The sequence below is a fragment of the Jaculus jaculus genome, chromosome 14 (assembly GCF_020740685.1).
Source record: "Jaculus jaculus isolate mJacJac1 chromosome 14, mJacJac1.mat.Y.cur, whole genome shotgun sequence".
Taxonomy (NCBI): Eukaryota; Metazoa; Chordata; class Mammalia; order Rodentia; family Dipodidae; genus Jaculus; species Jaculus jaculus.
In genome coordinates, this window is record NC_059115.1 from 58,925,216 (window position 1) to 58,946,301 (window position 21,086).

The following is a 21,086-nucleotide window of genomic DNA, read 5'->3' on the forward strand; positions in this document are numbered from 1 at the left end:
CTGAGGTAAGGTCTCACTTTAGCTCAGGCTGACCTATTATTCACTATGTAGTCTCAAGGTGGCCTCAAACTGTCCACAACCCTTCTACCTCTGCCTCCTGAGTGCTGGGATTAAAGGCATGAGCCACCATGACCAGCTAGTTGTAATCTTTTTTGAATAGAATTTTTTTTTCTTTAATGCAGGAATACATCCAGATGTGTGTGCAACCTTGTGCACCTGGCTTTATGTGGGTGCTAGGGAGCTGAATCTGAGTCCTCTGGCTTTCCAGGCAAGCACCTTAACTGCTAAACCATCTCTCCAGCCTCATTTATTTATTTATTTATTTATTTTAAATAATTTGTAAATGGGGTCTTTAATCTCAGCACTTAGGAGGAGGCAGAAGTAGGATTGGTATGAGTTAGAGATCAACCTGGTACTATAAAATGAGTTCCAGGTCAGGTGAGCTAGTGAGACCCTACCTCGAAAAACAAATGAACAAAACCCCAAAACAAGGGTTTTATAGAGAATTATAAATCTTAAAATGGCCAGGCATGGTAGCACAGGCCTGTAATCTCAACAGAGATGGGAGAAAAGGCAACAAGTTTAATTCTAGCCTAGGATGAATAGCAAGACCTAGTCTGAAATTTCTTAAATAATATGGACTCTCATCTACCCACACCAAGCCAGAATGTACAAAGTGCAGCATGCATCTGGAATTAACTTGAGCAACAGAGGTGCTGGTGTGCCCTTACACTCTCCCTGTTCACAAATAAATCATAGGTAGGGGCTGGACATAGTGGTGCACTCTAATCCCAGCACACAGGAGGCAGAGGTAGGAGGACCACTATGAGTTTGAGGCCATCTTGAGATTATACAGTGAATTCTAGGTTAGCCTGAGCTACAGCGAGACTCTACCTCAAAAAACAAAAACAAAAAAAAAAAAAGGTAGGGGCTGTACTTTATAGAATACCAATTACCACTTACATAACTTTCTAGGTTTCTACATTGAGTCTTCACTCTTTTTTGGAATTAGGATCATCAATATTCTTTCAAAATTAAGGTTGAGCTTGTGGAGTTTGTTTCTTTCTTTCTTTCCTTTTCTTTTTTTTTTTTTTTTTTTTGAGGCAGGGTCTCACTCTAGCCCAAGCTCACCTTGAACTCCTGAGTGCTGGGATTAAAGGTATAAGCCACCACACATAGCTAAGATTATTTATTTTGCAATTTATTACCATTATTTAGGCTAATAATTACAACAGAGACTAGGTACTATTACTTTGATTGCAATGGTAAATCACAAAGAATAGCACAAAATTTTGCAGTTCATTTTTTGGTACGTTTTTCAAGACAGGGTCTTGCTCTAGCCCAGACTGTCCTGGAATTCACTTTGTAGTCTCAGGGTGGCCACGGACTCACAGCAATCCTCCTCTATCTGCCTCCCAAGTGCTGGAATTAAAGGTGTGCACCACCACACCTGGCTATTGAAGTTCTCTTGCAGCAATTATGACATGCGCTTATTAACGAATGAGTCATACCTTTGTAGAAGATACCTTTGGTCTAAGAGAAATTTTTGACATTATAAACTTAAATGGTTTCCATCCGTAGTGCACAACCTGGAGTACATGGAAGTATAATTCTCTAGGAAGAGAAAAGGAAAACACCTCAAATTAAGAAAAGCTGTAAATTCAGAATTAGTTACAAAAGCAGTATAACCAGCAACATAATAAAGGCTCAATAACTAATAAAATGTAGTCAACAGGGGCTGGGGAGATGGCTTATTGGTTAAGCGCCTGCCTGTGAAGCCTAAGAACCCAGGCTCATTTTCCCAGGACCCACGTTAGCCAGATGCACAAGGTGGTGCATGCATCTGGAGTTCATTTGCAGTGGCTGGAGACCTGGGCACGCCCATTCATTCTCTCTCTCTCTGCCTCTATCTCTCTCTGTTGTTCTCAAATAAATAAATAAAAATAAACAAAAAAATTAATGCAATAAACATAAAAGGAAAACCCTAAAATGTGCACTTAATGACAAACTAACTTTATCACATAGTCTACTTGTGGTAAAGTGATATCAAATCAATGACGTAGTAAACAGAAAACTGCATACTTGTGCACTTACTTATTGTTACAAAGAAAAACTAGACAATTCTACCTGGGCAATTTTTATATTGAAAATTAATGTCTTTCTTATTTCCAATTACGCTTGAAAATTAGTTCGTTTCCAAATTAAAAAAAAAAAAGATACAAAATCAGACTTACGACTTACTTTTCGTAAACCTATATGTTGGAAATTGTACTGGACCATTTAGGTTATAGGCGCACACAAAACCTACGGAGTAAAAATCCCCACAAGTCGTTCACCTCTCCTAAAATGGTTCAGGATTAGATTTTTGAAGTTTCAAAAAAAAGGGGGGGGGCATATTGGTAGGGGGGGGAATCCATTTGAGAAATTATACTTGTCGAAATAAAAGACGCAAACTGATGTTATGGTCAGGACTCCACTCTTTGAAAACAAGACAGAAAAGCCGACGCCTTTAACAAGCAGGTAACTGTCTCTATTGGTGTGGGCTACCTTGAAAGGAGACGTGAGAGGTAGAAGAGACCTTCCAAAACTATTCCGACCCACTACCAGCAGCCCCCACAATTCACAAGCGATACTTAAGCTCGGACTATTCGTCCAAAATAATCCTACAAGTAGCAGCAAGCCGGGCAGAGTTCGCTCGCCGCCGGCACCGGAGCACGGCTCGGCGCCCACGTCTCCAACTTCATATGGGATGGGCGGGTCTGGAGGAGGAGCGACCAGAGCCCGGGAAGACGGGACAGCAGAGACGCGGCCCCGCGATTCTAGGACAGTAACAGATCCAGCCGCAGTCGGCTTACTTTCCAGAAGCTGCATCCCCGGGTGGGTGGAAAGGAACGAAGGAGCCCGGGCTCCGGTGCGGGTGGAAGGGAAGCCCCCCGTCACTGTCCCGACTCAGCCTCCAGCGCCTCTGGGAGGTCCCGCCTCCCGGGGGCCTTTCCGACCGGTGGCGCCTCCGCGACGCGGCCTTGCAGGGAGGAAGCGACTTAGGCGTCCAGCGCACTGCCAGATCCGAAGCGCGGGCCAAAGTTGTGCTCTGAGTTCCACCACTCGACAGAACCGTGCCATTCTAGCCCAGGGAGTCAATGGTGGGTGGCTGGGGAAAGGAAGGTGGGCGGAGGGTGGGTCGGGATCACCGCGCAGGGCCCACACGACCCGAGAGCCGCAGGCGTTTACGGCAGCCCTCCTCTTCCGGTTCCTCCGAGTCGGGCGTCGCGCGCGTGCGCAGAGGCGCTGCGTGCCGTGTCGGCGAGGACTATGCAGCTTCCGAACATCCTGCTCACCGGTTAGGGCGCGCTGCGGGGGAGGGCTGGAAGGCCTCGGGGGCGCCCAAGTGGAGGCAGCTCGGGTGTTCCCTTGTGGGTCGGCGTGGCGTCGTCGGGGCCTCCTCGTGGGGAGGGGGCGGGGAGGGGAGGGGACCTGGCGTGGGTTCGGTTGTCCTGGCGCTCCTCCATGAGATGGAAAGAGGCGGCGGCCGAGGCCCGACGAGCTGCTTCGTCTTTCTGAATCTGGTATTTTGCGTGAAGAACGGAAGGTTGATTCTCTGGCATAGTTAGGCTTGAGGGACTTTTTTGTTTGAGGCACGGTCTCATGAAGTCCAGGATGACCTGAAACACACACACACACACACACACACACACACCCCCGACCTCATGAAGTCCAGGATGACCTGAACTACACACACACACACACACACACACACACACACACTTAGGCTTGAGGGACTTTTTTGTTTGAGGCACGGTCTCATGAAGTCCAGGATGACCTGAAACACACACACACACACACACACACACACCCCCGGCCTCATGAAGTCCAGGATGACCTGAACTACACACACACACACACACACACACACACACACCCGACCTCATGAAGTCCAGGATGACCTGAACTACACACACACACACACACACACACACACTTAGGCTTGAGGGACTTTTTTGTTTGAGGCACGGTCTCATGAAGTCCAGGATGACCTGAAACACACACACACACACACACACACACACACACACACACACCCGACCTCATGAAGTCCAGGATGACCTGAACTACACACACACACACACACACACACACACACACACACACCCGACCCCCCCCCCACACGAAGTCCAGGATGACCTGAACTACACACACACACACACACACACACACACACACCCGACCCCCACACACACACACACACCCCCGACCGCCCGACCAAGCTGGCCTTGAACTCAGGGCCGTCTGTCTGCCTCAGCCTCTCAGATGTTGGGATTATTGGTGTGAGCGTCTGCGCCCCAGTCTAGGTTTGGGATTCGTATCGAGGTGTTATAAGGCAGAGTCTATCCTCAGATCTGTAATGGTGAATCCCATGATTCCTCATGCCTTCCTAGGCCTTTATTATTATTATTATTATTATTATTATTATTATTATTATTTGCCTTCGCATCTAAGAAAGACTTCCCAAACGAGGCTCGAGTAAATGAGTTGGTACGCTTGTGGAGAGGTGTGAACTGTTTACTGTATCTGTTTGTTGATTATTGTGAAGTCTTTATTTTTTTTTAATGTTAAAGAAGACACCTGACAGCCTTTATGTTCGTTTCTGGTGTAAGAATACTGTGAAGATCCCGAGCTATTGTGAAGCTCGTCTGGTTCTTTGGAACCTATCTTTAGTTTGCAGCACATCCCTAAAGTGAATTAAGATGCCTCAAAATGACTTTAAACAGCAGAATCATAGGCTCTTCTTGCAAATATCGAGTGGGTATGGATGTTGCAACATACAGATAAATTTCTGATTTGCATGGGCACCGCATTAGTCTGGTACACCTGTTAAGCCCATCCTTCTAAATGTAGAGGTAGGAGGGTCAGAAATTCAAGGAATCCTTAGCTACATAGCTACTTGGAAACTAACATAAGCTACATGAGATCCTATCTCAAAAAAAAAAAAAAAAAAAAAAAAGAGCCATAATATAAGAAATCTGTAGAACGAATGTTTTGTTTTCATTTATACATCTGGCTCTTTGTGGGTACTGGGGATTTGAACCTGGACCATAAGGCTTTGTAAACCAGTGCTTTTAACCACTGAGCCATTTTCCTCAGCCTCAGATTTGGTATATTATAGTGGATTTGATGTAAATGCTGGTCTTCTGCTTCTGGAGACTTGATTTGTTCTTTATTTAATGGCATTAAATTTGAACAGCTGAAAATGATGTATTTGATTATCTGGTAATTAGTAGTAGATGTTAAAAGAGGAAGGCAAAGAATGTTGTACAGTATTTTCATTTATCCAAATGGGTATATATGTTGTATTGTGAACACACACAAATGCCCATATGCATATATGTGCAATATGGTACCATATAAATACATATGTGTATATCTGCATGTATGCATGACATAAAGGAATAAAACTTGTTTGGAAAGATAAGAAAGAAACTGGATTATACTGGTTTGCTCTGGAGAAGAGTATCACATTGGAGATCAGTAGTAGTGATGAGGTTGTACTCAGACTGATTACATTTTTTCTATGAATGATTTCTTTTTGTTTGTTTGGTTTCTTTGAGGTAAAGTCTTGCCCTAGCCTAGGTTGACCTGGGATTCACTATGTAGTCTCAGGCTAGCTTCAAATTCATGACAATTCTCCTTCTGCCTCTTGAATGCTGGGATTAAAGATGTGTGCCACCATGCCTGGGCTGATTTCTAATCTTTTTATAAATCAGTAAATTGTGATAGTTTCTGTGATTGTGATGTTCTCAGTTCCATGTTGATGTCAGTTAAAATTGGTATCAAAATTGCTTAAGCTCTACCCAAGGAGAATCATATACAGAATTCTGATTTTCAGTCTCTGGGAAGTTTTGATTAGATCATAGTGAATATTCAAGTAGGATTGCTAATTAGGACAATGTTCCTACCAGTTGTTAGGAACCCTAGGACAGAGACTGGAGAGATGGCTCACAGGTTAAGGTATTTGCCTACAAGTCTGACAACCTGGGTTCACTTCCCCAATACCCATCTCATGTAAGCCAGATAGATGCACAACGTGGCACATGCATCTAGAGTTCATTTGCAGTGGCTAGAGGCCTTGGCATGCCCATACACACACACACACACACACACACACACACACACACACACGCACACTCCCTCTCTCTCTCTCTCATTCTGTTTCTCTCTCTTTGCAAATAAATAAAACATTTTAAAAAATAGGGCTGGAGAGATGGCTTAGCGGTTAAGCCCTTACCTGTGAAGCCTAAGGACCCCAGTTCGAGGCTTGATTCCCCAGGTCCCACGTTAGCCAGATGCACAAGGGGGGGGACACACGCATCTGGAAATCGTCTGCAGTGGCTGGAAGCCTTGGCACGCCCATTCTCTCTCTCTCTCTCTCTCTCTCTCTCTCTCTCTCTCTCTCTCTGCCTGTCACTCTAAATAAATAAATAAAAATAAACTAAAAAAAATTAACCCTAGGACAGAGGTGGCTGAAGTCTAGTAATATTTTACAAACAATACTGTTCTGTGGCTTCTCTTATAGGTACTCCAGGGGTTGGAAAGACCACACTGGGCAAAGAACTTGCATCAAGATCAGGACTGAAATATATTAATGTGGGTGATTTAGCTCGTGAAGGTAAGGGGTACTCTGGTGTTAAGACATTTTGTTTTGTTTTGTTTTGTTTTTTGAGGTAGGGTCTCACTCTAGCCCAGGCTGACCTGGAATTCACTATGTAGTCTCAAGCTGGCCTCAAACTCATGGCGATCCTCCTACCTCTTGTTTCCCAAGTTCTCGGATTAAAGGTGTGTGCCACCACAGCCTGGTGGCGTTAAAACTTAATTTTCACCTTTTAAATACAGATAATGGAGTATTAGTACTACTAAGTGTTTATTAGAGTATAGAAAGCAAAAAGGCCTTGGTTTTAAACTGTTAGGGCTTACAGAAATAAAAGATACTTTGTGTTTAGTGTTATATCGATCATTTCCCCTTAACCCAAAATAACTAGCAATTCTTGAGAATACTAGTAATTTGGGAGGTCTGTGAGGAGAATGGATAGATAGGATCTGAATATTGGGGAAAGGAAATGTGCTTGATTTCAGCAAACACAAAAGGTTCAAGTGATGCTAAGCAGTGTATGAGACAGTATATTGATCTCCCAGGAAGGGCAGAATATTTTGAACGAAAGCAGTAGGATATGCCCATCCCATAGTATTTTCTTAAATCACTTTGATATTTACACACCCATGTACAAGTGCATACGTTCCAGAGTGAAATAGTTTTCCTTATTTTTATACCTTGTTTCCCCTAATCTTTTATTATTTAGATATTTGTGTCATCTTTTTAATATTCTACAATTCATATAGAGTAAAAAATTCAGTATATTTAAACAAAGGGAACTTTAAATATTGCTCATTAATTTCCTAACACTTGCTACTAATTCGGTTTGATCTAATGTCCATATTTTTTTCAAATGACCTAAAGTCTGATCACCGGGTATCATGGAGTCTGGCAAGATGGCTTCTCCCAAGAGCATGCCGAAAGATGCACAGATGATGGCACAAATCCTGAAGGATATGGGGATTACAGAATATGAGCCAAGAGTTATAAATCAGATGCTGGAGTTTGCCTTCCGATATGTGACCACAATTCTAGATGATGCTAAAATTTATTCAAGCCATGCTAAGAAAGCTACTGTTGATGCAGATGATGTGCGATTGGCAATCCAGTGTCGCGCTGACCAGTCTTTCACGTCCCCTCCCCCGAGAGATTTTTTATTAGATATTGCAAGGCAAAGAAATCAAACCCCTTTGCCATTGATCAAGCCGTATTCAGGTCCTAGATTGCCACCTGATAGATACTGCTTAACAGCTCCAAACTATAGGCTTAAGTCCTTACAGAAAAAGGCATCTACTTCTGCAGGAAGAGTAACAGTTCCGCGGTTAAGCGTTGGTTCCGTTTCTAGCAGACCGAGTACTCCCACGCTGGGCACACCAACCCCACAAACCATGTCTGTTTCAACTAAAGTAGGGACTCCAATGTCCCTCACAGGGCAAAGGTTCACAGTACAAATGCCTGCTTCCCAGTCCCCTGCTGTAAAAACATCAATTCCTGCAACGTCAGCAGTTCAGAATGTTCTGATTAACCCATCATTAATTGGGTCCAAAAACATTCTTATTACTACTAATATGGTATCACAGAATACTGCCAATGAATCATCAAATGCATTGAAAAGAAAACGTGAAGATGATGATGACGATGACGATGATGATGATGACTATGACAATTTGTAATGTCGTTGTGATGCATGTAACATGTATGCTGTTCCTGAACCTGTTGTACCAAGCATGCTGGATGTTTACAAGTTGTTTTTGGAAAATAGTATTTAATTAGTGAATATAGTTATTATGCTATTTCAATGGAAATGTTCAATTTTTTAATAGAACTCAATGGTTTTTCATTAGCCTTCATGCATAAAAAATAAAGTTGGCTTTATCAATTTGATTGTTGGTGCTTTGACAGTTACGTTCTATAAAGCAATTTCCTTCTCAGTTTGAAGTTGTTGCAGACTTCACTATGATAACTATGTCTTCAAATGTTTAGATCATAAATTCTTATAAGTCACTTTTTTTTTTTTTGCCTGTGTGTGTGTGGTTGTCCCTACTTCCCCACTGTATGTCAGAGGCTAGAGAAGAGCATCCAGTGTCTCCCTACATTCTTCATCATCTTTTTCTTTGAGATGGAGTCTCTCACTGATCCCAGAGCTTGGAGTTTGACAAGCCCCAGCCATTCTCTGGTCTCTGCTCCCCACAGGACTGGGGTTACACATGTATGTAGATGTGCCCAGCTGTTCATTTGTGGGTGCTAGGGAATTGAGCTTGGGTAGTCTCAGGCTGTCATGCTTGCCTAGTAAGTGCCCCTAACCTATAAAAGTCATTTCCTCTGCCCCATTTCTTAGTCGCTGTTTTTTAAAAATAATTTTTGAGAGAGTATGCATGTACCAGGGTCTCCTGCCACTGCAAACATACTAAGACACATGTACCACTTTGTGCATCTGGCTTTACATGGGTTCTAGAGAATCGGAACACAGGGCATCAGGCTTTGCAAACAAGTACTTTTAACCGCTGAGCCATTTCTGCAGCCCTCTAACTCATTTTTTTTTTTATAAATTTTTTATTTATTTATTTGAGAGCGACAGACACAGAGAGAAAGACAGATAGAGGGAGAGAGAGAGAATGGGCGCACCAGGGCTTCCAGCCTCTGCAAACGAACTCCAGACGCGTGCGCCCCCTTGTGCATCTGGCTAACGTGGGACCTGGGGAACCGAGCCTCGAACCGGGGTCCTTAGGCTTCACAGGCAAGCGCTTAACCGCTAAGCCATCTCTCCAGCCCTCTAACTCATTTTTTATGTGGTTTCTTTCTTTCTTTCTTTTTCTTTCTTTTCTTTTTTTTTGGTGTTTGGTTTTTCGTGGTAGGGTCTTCTTAGTCTAGCCAAGGCTGACCTGGAATTCACTATGGAGTCTCAGGGTGGCCTCGAACTCACAGCAGTTTTCCTACCTCTGCTTCCCGAGTGCTGGGATTAAAGGTATGCGCCACCACGCCCGGCTCATTTTTTAAAATATTTATTTGCAAGCAGAGAAGGCTAAAAGAGAGAATGGGAATTGGCACGCCAGGGCCTCCAGCCATTGCAAACAAACCACAGATGCATGCAGCACCTTATGCATCTGGCTTATGTGAGTACTGGAGAATCAAACCTGGGTCCTTAGGCTTTGCTGGCAAGTACTTTAACCACTAAGCCAACTCTCTATCCCCTCTTTTTAAAAAAAAAAAAAAATTATTTGCAATCAGGATTACAGAGAAGAGAAAGAAAATGGGTACACCAGGGCCTCCAGCTGCTGCAAGTGAACTCCAGATGTATGCCCCACTGTGCATCTGGCTTTATGTGGGAACTGGGGAATCAAACCTGGGTTGTTAGAGTTTGCAGGCAAGAGCATTAACCAATGAGCTATTTCTCCAACCCCTCTCTAACTCATTTTAAATCACTAGTTATAATTATTGAAGCCTAAATTTTTTTTTTTTAATTATTTACTTGCAGAGAAGACAGACAGACAGAATGGGCTCACCAGGGCTTCCAGCTGTTGCATATGAACTCCGGATGCATGTGCCACTTTGTGCATCTGGGTTTACAGGGCTACTGGGAAATTGAACCCAGGTCACTAGGCTTTGGCAGGCAAATGCCTTTATCACTAAATCTCTCCAGGCCTGAGATTTATATCTGAACATTGCTAATAATTCTTCATTTTTATTTCTAATGCGGGTGGCTGAATCCAGACATGGCTCACCACTGAGCTGCAGCTCCACCCATTTATCCTCCCTTTTACATTTACATGCTTTGTAGTTTTGTTCCTCACTCTTAAATGTTACTATCTTTTTTTGGTGTGGGCACACTATGTAGCCCTGGCTGACCTTGAACTTTCTGTGTGGCTTAGCATAAAGAATGTACGCTTGGTAAATCCACCACTGTGTATCCCCAGCTTCTAAATGCTGCTTTTATTTTTAAGTAGAGAACATTTTTTGGAAGAGGTTTCTACAGTATGTGTGTGATGTGTGCACATGTGTGTACACAGAAGCCAGAGGAGCATGTCAGGTGCTTGTTGCACATTCACATGTTGCTTGAGACAGAATCCTCCAGAGGTTTTTGTTTTGTTTTTTTGAGGTAGGGTTTCACTCTAGCCCAGGCTGACATGGAATTCACTATGTAATCTCATGGTAGTCCTCTTACCTCTGCCTCCTGAGTGCTGGGATTAAAGGCGTGTGACACCATGCCCAGCTTTAGAGATTTTTTTTTTAATTTTAATTTTTTTTTTATTATTTGGTTTTTCAAGGTAGGATCTCATTCTAGCCCAGGCTGACCTGGAATTCACTATGTAGTCTCAGGGTGGCCTCAAACTCAGAGCACTCCTCCTACCTCTGCCTCCCTGGTGCTGGGATTAAAGACATGTGCCATCACACTTGGCAATACTTTATTTTTATTCATTTATTTGAGAGAGAGAGAAAGAAAGAAAGACACAGAGAGAGAGAGACAGAGAGAGAATGGGTACACCAGCTCCAGCTGCTACAAATAAACTCCAGACACTGGCGCCACTTTGTGCATCTGGCTTACATGGGCTTTGGGAAATTGAACCTGGGTCACAGGGAAGTGCCTTGACTGCAAAGCCATCTCTCCAGCCCAGATTTTTAAGTGATGATGTGTTTGCATAGAGTGCGTGTGTGGTGTGGAGTGGTGTTTATGGTTTGTATGTGTACAGATGCACACATACCCCATCCCCCCCACCCCCGTGAGCATACATGCAGAGACCAGAAAAGAACAGTATCTGCATACTGCTTTACCTAGGTATTTCCTTGAGATAGGCTTTCTCCCTCAACCAAGTCCTGGCAATTTTCTGGGCTTTGCCCCACCCCACCACTGCGATTCAGACGTGTGGCCACAAGGAAGCTTGGTTGATTGATTTTTCAGGCAGGGTCTCACACTAACCCACTAGGCTGACCTGGAATTCACTCTGGCTTAAAACTCACAGCACCCTTCCTTTGCTGAGGTGGGGCAAAGCCCAGAGTGCTGGGATTAAAGGTGGGCTCTTTGGTTTGTTTGTTTTTAATATTTATTTGTTTACTTATTTGAGCGAGCAAGAGAATATGTGTGTCAGGGCCCCTAGCCACTGCAAACAAACTCCAGACCCATGTGCCACCATGTGCAACTAGCTTACATGGGTTCTGGGGCTTCGCAAGCAAGTGCCCTAAGCCAAGTCTCCAGCCCTGTTTGTTTCTTAATGTGGATTCTGGGGAGTCAAACTTGGTCTCTGAGAGTTCTTCAGGCTTAAGCAGCAAGTGCTCTTTAACAACCATCTCCCCAACCCCAAGTGATAAATTTGTTTTGTTTTGTGTTTTGAAGTAGGGTCTCACCGTAGCCCAGGCTGACTTGGACTTCACTATGCAGTCTCAGCCTGGCCTCGAACTCAGCAATCTTCCTACCCGTGCCTTCCAAGTACTGGGAATAAATGCATGTGCCACCATGCCTACTGGTGATAACTCTTAAGGAAAACTAGGCAGTTGCCTGTAAAGCATTAGTTCCCAATGGGATGACTTTTTCCATTTGAATTTTCAGCAACCTACAGAGACATTTCTGGTTAGCACACTCAGGGCCAAGGGGATTAGGATTTATTTCTTAAATCTGTCCTGTAGAGGCTGAAGATTCTGCTAAACAATACAATTTACAGGATAGCCTTCCCTCCTACTTCATAATAGAATTATCAGCCTTAATGTATCAGAAGTGTTTTTTAAAAATATTTTATTTTTATTTATTTGAGAGAGACATAGGCAGAGAGAGGGAGAGAATGGGCATGCCAGGGCATCCAGCCACTGCAAACAAACTCCAGATGCGTGCACCATCTTGTACATCTGACTTATGTGCGTTCTGGGGAATCAAACCTAGGTCCTTTGGCTTTGCAGGCAAATGCCTTAACCGCTAAGTTATCTCTCCAGCATGAGAAGTTTTTTGTTGTTAATATTTCATTTATTTAAGAGAGAGAATGGGCATCCTGGGGCCTCTGGCCACAGCAATGAAACTTGACACATGCGCTGCCTTGTACATCTGGCCTATGTAGGTTCTAGGAAATCCTGGGTCCTTTGGTTTTGCAGGCAAGTGCCTTAACTGCTAAGACATCTTTCTAGCCCTATCAGCAGTCTTTAGGCTAAGAAGCCGTACTATAAAAAAGAAAATAAGGCTTAAGGCAACCTGTTTTTTATTATTGCTAAAGCGAGTTTGCTGCAATAGTAATTACATTGTGCTATATTAACTGAAAGAATTCAACTTTATTCTGTTTGCAATTAAGGATGATTAGGTGATGAATTTAGCTCAGTAAAATTGTTGGGGGCACAAATGTGTTGTGGTTGTAAGAATAATGGTTTTTAAAAATACTTAATCGTTTATTTAGTTGCAAGCAGAAAGAGACAGAATGGGCGTGCCAGGGTGTCTAGCCATCACAAACAAACTCCAGATGCATGTGCCACTTTGTGCATCTGGCTTTACATGGGCACTGGGGAATTGAACCTGGTCCACTAGGCCCTGAAAGCAGTGCCTTAACTGCTGAGCCATCTCTCCAGCCTTTTTTCATAGCAGCCATCTTGTAATTTTTTTCCCCTCCTACTAATACTCTTATTCATTTAGGACTAGTCATTCCCTAGGGCTGATCACTCAGATTTATAATTAAAATAGCCTTCCCCTCCCCGCCCTCCACCCCTAGGTAGGGTTTTGCTCTAGACCAAGCGGGCCTGGAATTCACTATGTAGCTCAGGCTGGCCTTGAACTCACAGCAATCCTCTTACCTCAGCCCCCCAAGTGCTGGGGTTAAAGGCGTGTGCCACCATGCCTAGCTTACAACAGCCTAATTTATAGACATTTAAACATAGCCATGTAATAGTTTCCAGACACATTTCCAAATTAGTATATTTAAAGCACATGCCCTGGAGTCATCTTTACTCTGCTGCCCCTTGTGATGCCAACTTCCTACTCAAGCACATTCTCTCACATGGACCCACTTGGCCACGAAGTTCTACTGTTTTCTCTGAAACATCCCTGTAAGTACCCCTGTCCCGTCCCCTCCAGCTATTGGTACTGTGGCTAGAATCTTCTACTCAGTTTGACTAGTTTCTCTGCCCTTCTTGTTTCTTTTTTTGAAGCAGGGTCTCACTCTGGCCCAGGCTGACCTCCAAATCATGGTGATCCTCCCAAGTGTTGGGATTAAAGGCATGCACCCCAAAACCCAACTTACCTCCCTTTTGATACTATTCATTATTTTGTTAGAAAGGGTGGGAAGGAGGAATGAATAACATGATAAGAAACTTTTTACTTAGCTCTTGGAGAGCTTTTTGGGAAAAGGATCAATCTTTGCAGCTCAGGCTTGCCTAGGACTCACTATGGAGCCCATGCTGGCTTCAAATTTGGAATCCTTCTGCCTTATCCCACCGAGTGCTGGGATTACAGGTGTGAACCACCCCTTTTGATTATATAAATCTTACATACTGACTTGAGTTTACCTTCAACCCTATCTGCAGCCATGCTTCCCCGTTCAGTTGACTACACAGTGGGCATTTTCTACATTTATGTCTTAACATCCTATTCTTTTTGTTTGTTTGTTTTTTAATCTTTTTATTTTTATTTATTTATTTGAGAGCAACAGGCAGAGAAAGAGAGAGAATGGGCGCACCAGGGCCTCCAGCCACTGCAAACAAACTCCGGACACATATGCCTCTTGTGCATCTGGCTAACACGGGTCCTGGGGAACCGAGCCTCGAACCAGGGTCCTTAGGCTTCACAGGCAAGCACTTAACCACTAAGCCATCTCTCTAGCCCTTAACATTGTATTCTTTTTTAAAGATTTCTTATTTTATTTGTTTGTTTATTTGCAAGCAGAGAGACAGGGAGAAGAGAAACACACATAAAGAATGGGCGTGCCAGGGCCTCTAGTCACTGCAAACTAACTCCAGATGCATGCGCCACTTTGTGTATCTGGCTTTATGTGGGTGCTGGGGAATAGTCAAACTCTGGTCATTAAGCTTTGCAGGCAAGTGCCTTAACTTCTGAGTCATCTCTTCAGCTCCACGTTCTACTCTTTCTAAAAAAAATAATAGTAATAATAAGCCAGGTGTGATGGTGCATGTCTCTAATCCCAGCACTTGGGAGGCAGCAGTAGGAGGATCACTGCCAGGTTTGAGGCCACCCAAGACTACACAGTGAGTTCCAGGTCAGCCTGGACTAGAGTGAAACCCTACTTCAGGAAGAAAAAAATACATATTTATCAGAGCTAGAGAGAGAGCTCAGCAGTTAATGCACTTGCCTGCAAAGCCAAAGAACCCAGGTTTGATTCACCAGGACCCACGTAAGCCAGATGCACAAGGTGGCACATGCATCTGTGTTTCATTTGCAGGGCTAGAGGCCCTAGCATGTCCATTCTGTCCATCTCTCTCTGCTTCTTTCTTTCTCAAATAAATAAATTAAATATATGTTTTTTTTAGTTTATTTGATAGAGAAAGAGGGAGAGACAGTGAGGGAATGGGCATGCCAGGGCCTCCAGCCTCTGCAAAGAAACTCCAGACACGTGATCCCCCTTGTGTATCTGACTAACATAGGTCCTGGGGAATCGAACCTGGGTCCTTTGGCCTTGCAGACAAACGCCTTAACCACTAAGCCATTCCTCCAGCCCTAAAATATTTTTTATTAGAGGGAGAGATAGGCAAGTCATGGCATCTTGCTAGTGCAAACAAACTCTAGACACATACACCTCTTTGTGCATCTGGTTTTACATATGTTCTGGGGAATCCAACCCAGGCTGGCAGGCTTTGCAAGCAAGCTTTAACCACTGTCCAGCCCTATACGTGCTGTTTACTAATAGATGCATTCCTCTGCCCAACAAATTCATTGAAAGCCCAATTCAAATGTCACATCTTTCTCTTCTGGTTTTTCAAGGTTCTCACTCTAGCCCAGGCTGACCTGGAATTCACTATGTAGTCTCAGGGTGGCTTCGAAGTCACAGCGATCCTCCTACCTCTTCCTCCTGAGTGCTGGGATTAAAGGCATGCACCACCACACCCAGCAAATGTCACATATTTGGCTTTAACTTCTCCAGGCTGAATTACTCTTTACATGTAAAGCCAGGTATTGTCAAAGCATATCAATTTCTCTATAGTAAGTTACTAACTTATACTAATTGCATTGCTGTTATAAGTATTTCTGAAGGGAAAGAGTCCTATGTTTTCAGTATTGGCAGCAGTGTCATAATATCTAGTATACCCGCATGATCAAGAAACAGCTTCCATTTGAGAGTATAAATTCTAGGCTGCCATGCATAGAAAACATGATCTTATAATTTGATTGCTTAGCAGCTAGGAAAGTAAGAATTAGCATTCTCACTCGGCTTCACAGTCTGTTTGTTTGTTTTTTAACTTTTACCATTTTATTTTATTTATTTGAGAGAGAGAAAGAGAATGGGTGTGCCAGGGCCTCCAGCCACTGCAAATGAACTCCAGATACATGTGCCACCTTGCACATCTGGCTTGCATGGGTCCTGGGGAATCGTACCTGGGTCCTTTGGCCTTACAGGAAGATGCCTTTACCACTAAGTCATCTCTCTAGCCCCACAATCAGTTTTTTGTTGTTTTGTTATGCCTGCAAGTAATATGTTTTACCTATAATTTCTTTAAATCATAAAACCTTGTTTAGGAAATTGACAATATTTTGATCTTTCAGTCAGGGTTGGGCCTGGTTAGTACTTGGATGGGAGATTCAATTGTTACCACAAGCATCTGAGTGCTGTCTCCTCTTCCCCAGGCCCCATGAAAATGTGAGTCCGGGAAGTGGGGGTTTATAAAGCCCTGAGGCAGCTTTGAATGTTTTATAGCTTTGACCTTGTAAATTGAGCGCTCAGCCTGCTCATGTGTATGAGTCCTTGTGTTCTCTTTTCTCACTAATCTATGGGAAAATGTGTTGTTTTTCTTCCTCTATTAGCTTCATTAATCTTGGCTTTTTTGTTGTTGTTGTTGTTTAAGCTCTGATATTTCAAAGGCTCGGATAAGCTGGACATGGTGGCACACTCCTGTAATTCCAGCACTTAGGAGGCTGAGGCAAGATGCTAAAGCCAGCCTAAGCTACAGAGTGAGACCCTTACTGAAAAACAGTACAAGACAAAGTTTCAGATATATTGCTATCCAGGATTCCTTTTAGACAAGATTTTAATTTTACTTTTCTTTTTTTGGGGGGGGGGGGGCTTTTCGAGGTAGGGTCTCACACTAGTCCAGGATGACCTGGAATTCACTCTGTCGTCTCAGGGTGGCCTCAAACTAAAAGCGATCCTCCTACCTCTGCCTCCCAAGTGCTGGGATTAAAGGTGTGCGCCACCACACCTGGCTTTTTTAAATTTTCTTTTCTTTTCTCTTTTTTTTTTCTAAGATTTTTTTGAAGAATTTTTCAGTATTATTTATATTTGATGTCCATGTAAAATCTAAAGTCTAGAAGCCAGGTGTGGTGGCACATGCCTTTAATCCCAGCACTCGGGAGGCAGAGGTAGGAGGATGGCTGAGTTCAAGACCACCCTGAGACAACATAGTGAATTCCAGGTCAGCCTGGGCTAGAAGTGAGACCCTACCTCAACCCCCCTCCAAACAAGAAGTGATTGTTTGCAAAGCCTGCTGGTCTGGGTTCATTTTATCAGTCACCCACATAAGCCAGATGCAAAAAGTGGTGCCAAGTGTCTAATGTTTGCAATAGCAAACGTGCACATGTACAAATTTATAAAATACTATTTTTTAAAGACTTTTAAAAAATTAAGCTGGTGTGGTGGCACACGCCTTTAATTCCAGCACTTGGGAGGCAGAGGTAGGAGGATCACTATTGAGTTAGAAGCTACCCTGAGATGACATAGTGAATTCCTAGTCAGCCTGGGCTAGAGTGAGACCCTACCTCAAAAAAAAAAAAAAAAATTTTTTTTTTTGAGAGAATGGGCACACCAGGGTCTAAAACCACTGCAAACTAACTACAGACACTTGTGCTACCTTGTGTATCTAGCTTGTGTGGGTCTTGGAGAATCGAACCTGGGTCCTTTGGCTTTGCAGGCAAGTGCCTTAACCGCTAAGCCATCTCTCCAGCCCGAAAATACCATCTTAACTAGGACATGAGGGCACACACCTTTAATCCAGCACTTGGGGGGTACAGGTAGGACGGTCACTGTGAATTCAAGCCAGCATGGAACTACAGAGTGAGTTGCAGGTCAGCCTGGGCTACAGTGAGACCCCTACTTCAAAAAAACAAACAAATACTGGGCTCCAGAGATTGCTTATCGGTTAAGGCATTTGCCTGCAAAGCCAGAGGATTCCAGTTCAACTCCCCAGGACCCATGTTAGCCAGATGCACAAGGGAGTGCACGTGTCTGGAATTTGTTTCCAGTGGCTGCATGCCCTGGCACTCCCATTCTTTCTCTCCCCCACCTCAAATAAATAAATAATTTAAAAATATATATATAAAGAAAATACTATTTTTACAAGTTGATTTACATTTCTTATAGGGGAGTTATATGATGGCTATGATGAAGAATATGATTGTCCCATTTTAGATGAAGACAGAGTAAGTATGACTTCATAAAGTATGCATTTGTTGAACTTCACAGGAAAGGTAATTTCAGTTTTCTGAGGTGTTTCTTTATTGCGTGTGTTAAGGTTGTTGATGAGCTAGAGAACCACATGAGAGAAGGTGGTGTTATCGTTGATTACCATGGCTGCGATTTCTTTCCTGAACGCTGGTTTCACATCGTTTTTGTGTTGAGAACAGATAACACCATATTGTACAAAAGACTTGAAACAAGGTAAGAAAAGCAGGGTCTCGGGAGCTGGTTCGTTGGGCATCACTGCCTGCCCTGCAAGCATGAGACCCCGGTGGCTTCCACTCCCACCTACTTAAAATGTTGGGTATAAGCTGGGCAAGGTGGTGCATACCTTTAATCCTAGGACTTGGGAGGCAGAGGTAGGAGGATCACTGTGAGTTCAAGGCCAGCCTGGACTACAGCAAAATCCTACCTTGAAAAACAAAAAAGAAGTTGGGTGTAGCCATGGACATTTATAACCCACCGCTGAGAAAGATAAAGACAGGGCTCACTGGTCAGCCAGGCTAATGGGCTAATCAAACCATGGTGAGTTCTCCAGGTTCAATGAGAGACCCTCTCTCAAGGAAATAGGCAAAAGTGCAACAGAGAAGGGTTCCTGATGTCCTCCTCTGGCCTCTGCACACACGGGCACAGGGCATACCACTGCATACACACACTCACACCACACATATGAGAAGTATTTTTGTGTGATTTTTTGATGTATTCAAAAAAGTGTCCATTTACCTAGCTACAGATGACTGGGCTTCTGTGCGAGAATGAAAATACTTAGTAGCAGAGGCCAGTAAGTTGAAAAGGAGACATAAAGGGTGGAGAAAGGAAGGGAGGAGGATACTTAATAGGTTGATATTGTATATATGTAATTACAATGATTGTAATGGGGAGGTAATACGATGGAGAATGGAATTTCAAATGGGAAAGTGTGGGGGTGGGGAGGGAGGGAATTACCATGGGATATATTTTATAATCATGGAAAAATGTTAATAAAAAATTTTAAAAAAAAAGTGTCCATTTAATGTCACTTAGCCCCTCCCCCCCCCACCCCTAGGTAGGGCTTTACTCTAGCCTAGGCTGACCTGGAATTTACAATGTGGTCTCAGGGTGGCCTCGAACTCATAGCAATCCTCTTACCTCTGCCTCCTTAGTGCTGGGATTAAAGGTGTGCACCACCACACCCGGCTTTCTATGTTTTTTTTTTGTTTGTTTGCTTAACTTTTCTTTGCCTTCTAGGGGTTATAATGAGAAGAAACTAAAGGACAATATCCAGTGTGAGATTTTTCAAGTTCTTTATGAAGAAGCCACAGCATCTTACAAAGAAGAAATTGTGCATCAGCTGCCCAGCAATACACCGGAAGAGCTAGAGGATAATATAAACCAGATCCTGAAGTGGATTGAGCAGTGGGTCAAAGATAATAAATAAATAGCTCTTGACTTGTAAGACTGGCCACATGACAGTCACTGTTGTTGATGTCTTTCTATCCACCTAACTGAAATTTCCCAAGGACCAGTAAAATTGTTGTATAATAATCGATAATGTAAAGGCTTATGCCCAATTTCTTTTTCTCCATGAGAAAGCTAAACAATCTCAAATATAATATATATTATTAAGAATTGAGGGTTGAGGAAATGACTTAGCCGTTAAGGCACATGCCTGCAAAGCCTAAGGACCCTGGTTTGATTCCCCAGGACTCGCATAAGCCAGATGCACAAAGTGGTGCATACATGTGAAGTTCGTTTGCAATCGCTGCAGCCCCTGGCATGTCCATTCTCTCGTTCTATAAAGAATTGAGAGCAGGGCTGGAGAGATGGCTTAGCGGTTAAGCGCTTGCCTATGAAGCCTAAAAACCCCGGTTCGAGGCTCGGTTCCCCAGGTCCCACGTTAGCCAGATGCACAAGGGGGCACGTGCGTCTGGAGTTCGTTTGCAGAGGCTGGAAGCCCTGGCGCGCCCATTCTCTCTCTCTCCCTCTATCTGTCTTTCTCTGTGTCTGTCGCTCTCAAATAAATAAATAAATAAATAAGAATTGAGAGCAAAATAAAGTCATCAAATTTAATTGCTAAGTAATAAATCTGATCAAGTGGATATATGTCTTTTAAAAATTTATCACTAAGCATATGGATGATCTCTTAGGAAAAAAAAAAAAGCAGGCCTGGTGGTGCACACTTTGTAACTCCAGCACTTGGGAGACCGAGGTAGGAAGATCATTGTCAGTTCAAGGTCAGCCTGGAATTTACAGATTAAGTTCTAGGTCAGCCTGGGCTAGAGTGAGACCATACCTCAAAAAAGAAAAAAAAAGAAACGAAAAAGATCCTCAAGCTGGGCGTGGTGGTGCAAGCCTTTAATCCCAGCACTCTGGAGGCAGAAGTAGGAGGATCACCGTGAGTTTGAGGCCACCCTGAGACTACACACTTAATTCCAGGTTAGTGTGGGCTAGAGTGAGACCCTACCTCGAAAAACAAAAACAAAACAAAACAAAAACCCTCTAAGCATTAGTAGTTGCTCTTCATCTTATATTTTGTACAGGCGGGAGGCTTAAGGAGGGTCTCACTCTAGGTCAGGCTGCCCTGGAATTCACCAAATAAATAAGAAAAAGGAAAGAAAGAAATGACACCAAAATAGCTTCACCAAGGCAAGGAAGCTGGTCCACTACGATTTGAGGGTCGGGGAGGTGCCCGTCCCTGGGAGCTTTTCCAGCCGCCGCGAGCTTTGCAGCCTGTGGCCGGCGTTGCTTCCTGCTGCGCTCCTTTCCGCCTTCGCCCACGGGGCCTTCCCGGTGGCTCCGGACCGGAAGCCTGCTCTCCAGGGTCCTCGCCCGGCGTCTCTGCGCTCGTGCGTTTCCCCCTCGCCGCCGGCGCC

The 21,086-nt window shown here is 43.6% G+C and overlaps 3 protein-coding genes across 4 annotated transcripts in view; 2 read left to right on the forward strand and 1 right to left on the reverse strand.

The window, feature by feature from the left end:
• Rad17 (RAD17 checkpoint clamp loader component) overlaps positions 1 to 3,012 on the reverse strand; it is a 31,938-nt gene extending 28,926 nt beyond the window's left edge. The window contains exons 1-2 of one of the 2 annotated variants that reach the window (XM_045134458.1): positions 2,856 to 3,012; positions 1,512 to 1,614 (exon numbers count right to left, since the gene is read on the reverse strand). In XM_045134458.1, the coding sequence (XP_044990393.1) occupies positions 1,512 to 1,553 (42 nt within the window). In that variant the 5' untranslated portion in view covers positions 1,554 to 1,614; positions 2,856 to 3,012. Of the gene's footprint in view, positions 1 to 1,511; positions 1,615 to 2,241; positions 2,371 to 2,855 lie in introns of those variants that run through there. The other variant, XM_045134459.1, reaches the window with a different exon arrangement.
• Positions 3,013 to 3,266: 254 nt separating this feature from the next.
• Positions 3,267 to 19,676, forward strand: Ak6 (adenylate kinase 6). The gene is made up of 5 exons (XM_045134484.1): positions 3,267 to 3,340; positions 6,572 to 6,664; positions 18,139 to 18,197; positions 18,290 to 18,435; positions 19,462 to 19,676. Exons 1-5 carry the CDS (start codon positions 3,313 to 3,315, stop codon positions 19,649 to 19,651), a joined length of 516 nt encoding a protein of 171 aa, XP_044990419.1. The 5' UTR covers positions 3,267 to 3,312; the 3' UTR covers positions 19,652 to 19,676.
• On the forward strand, positions 3,295 to 8,530 carry Taf9 (TATA-box binding protein associated factor 9). The gene is made up of 3 exons (XM_045134483.1): positions 3,295 to 3,340; positions 6,572 to 6,664; positions 7,511 to 8,530. Exon 3 carries the CDS (start codon positions 7,528 to 7,530, stop codon positions 8,317 to 8,319), a length of 792 nt encoding a protein of 263 aa, XP_044990418.1. The 5' UTR covers positions 3,295 to 3,340; positions 6,572 to 6,664; positions 7,511 to 7,527; the 3' UTR covers positions 8,320 to 8,530.
• Positions 19,677 to 21,086: the final 1,410 nt, after the last annotated feature.

What these genes read in the sequence shown, in the direction of transcription:
- Taf9 (XM_045134483.1), top strand. Translation starts at nt 7,528, where the DNA reads ATGGAGTCTGGCAAGATGGCTTCTCCCAAGAGCATGCCGAAAGATGCA.
- Ak6 (XM_045134484.1), top strand. Translation starts at nt 3,313, where the DNA reads ATGCAGCTTCCGAACATCCTGCTCACCG. An exon ending in TCCGAACATCCTGCTCACCG is followed by an intron (nt 3,341 to 6,571) that starts GTTAGGGCGCGC and finishes CTTCTCTTATAG; the next exon opens with GTACTCCAGGGGTTGGAAAG. An exon ending in GGGTGATTTAGCTCGTGAAG is followed by an intron (nt 6,665 to 18,138) that starts GTAAGGGGTACT and finishes CATTTCTTATAG; the next exon opens with GGGAGTTATATGATGGCTAT.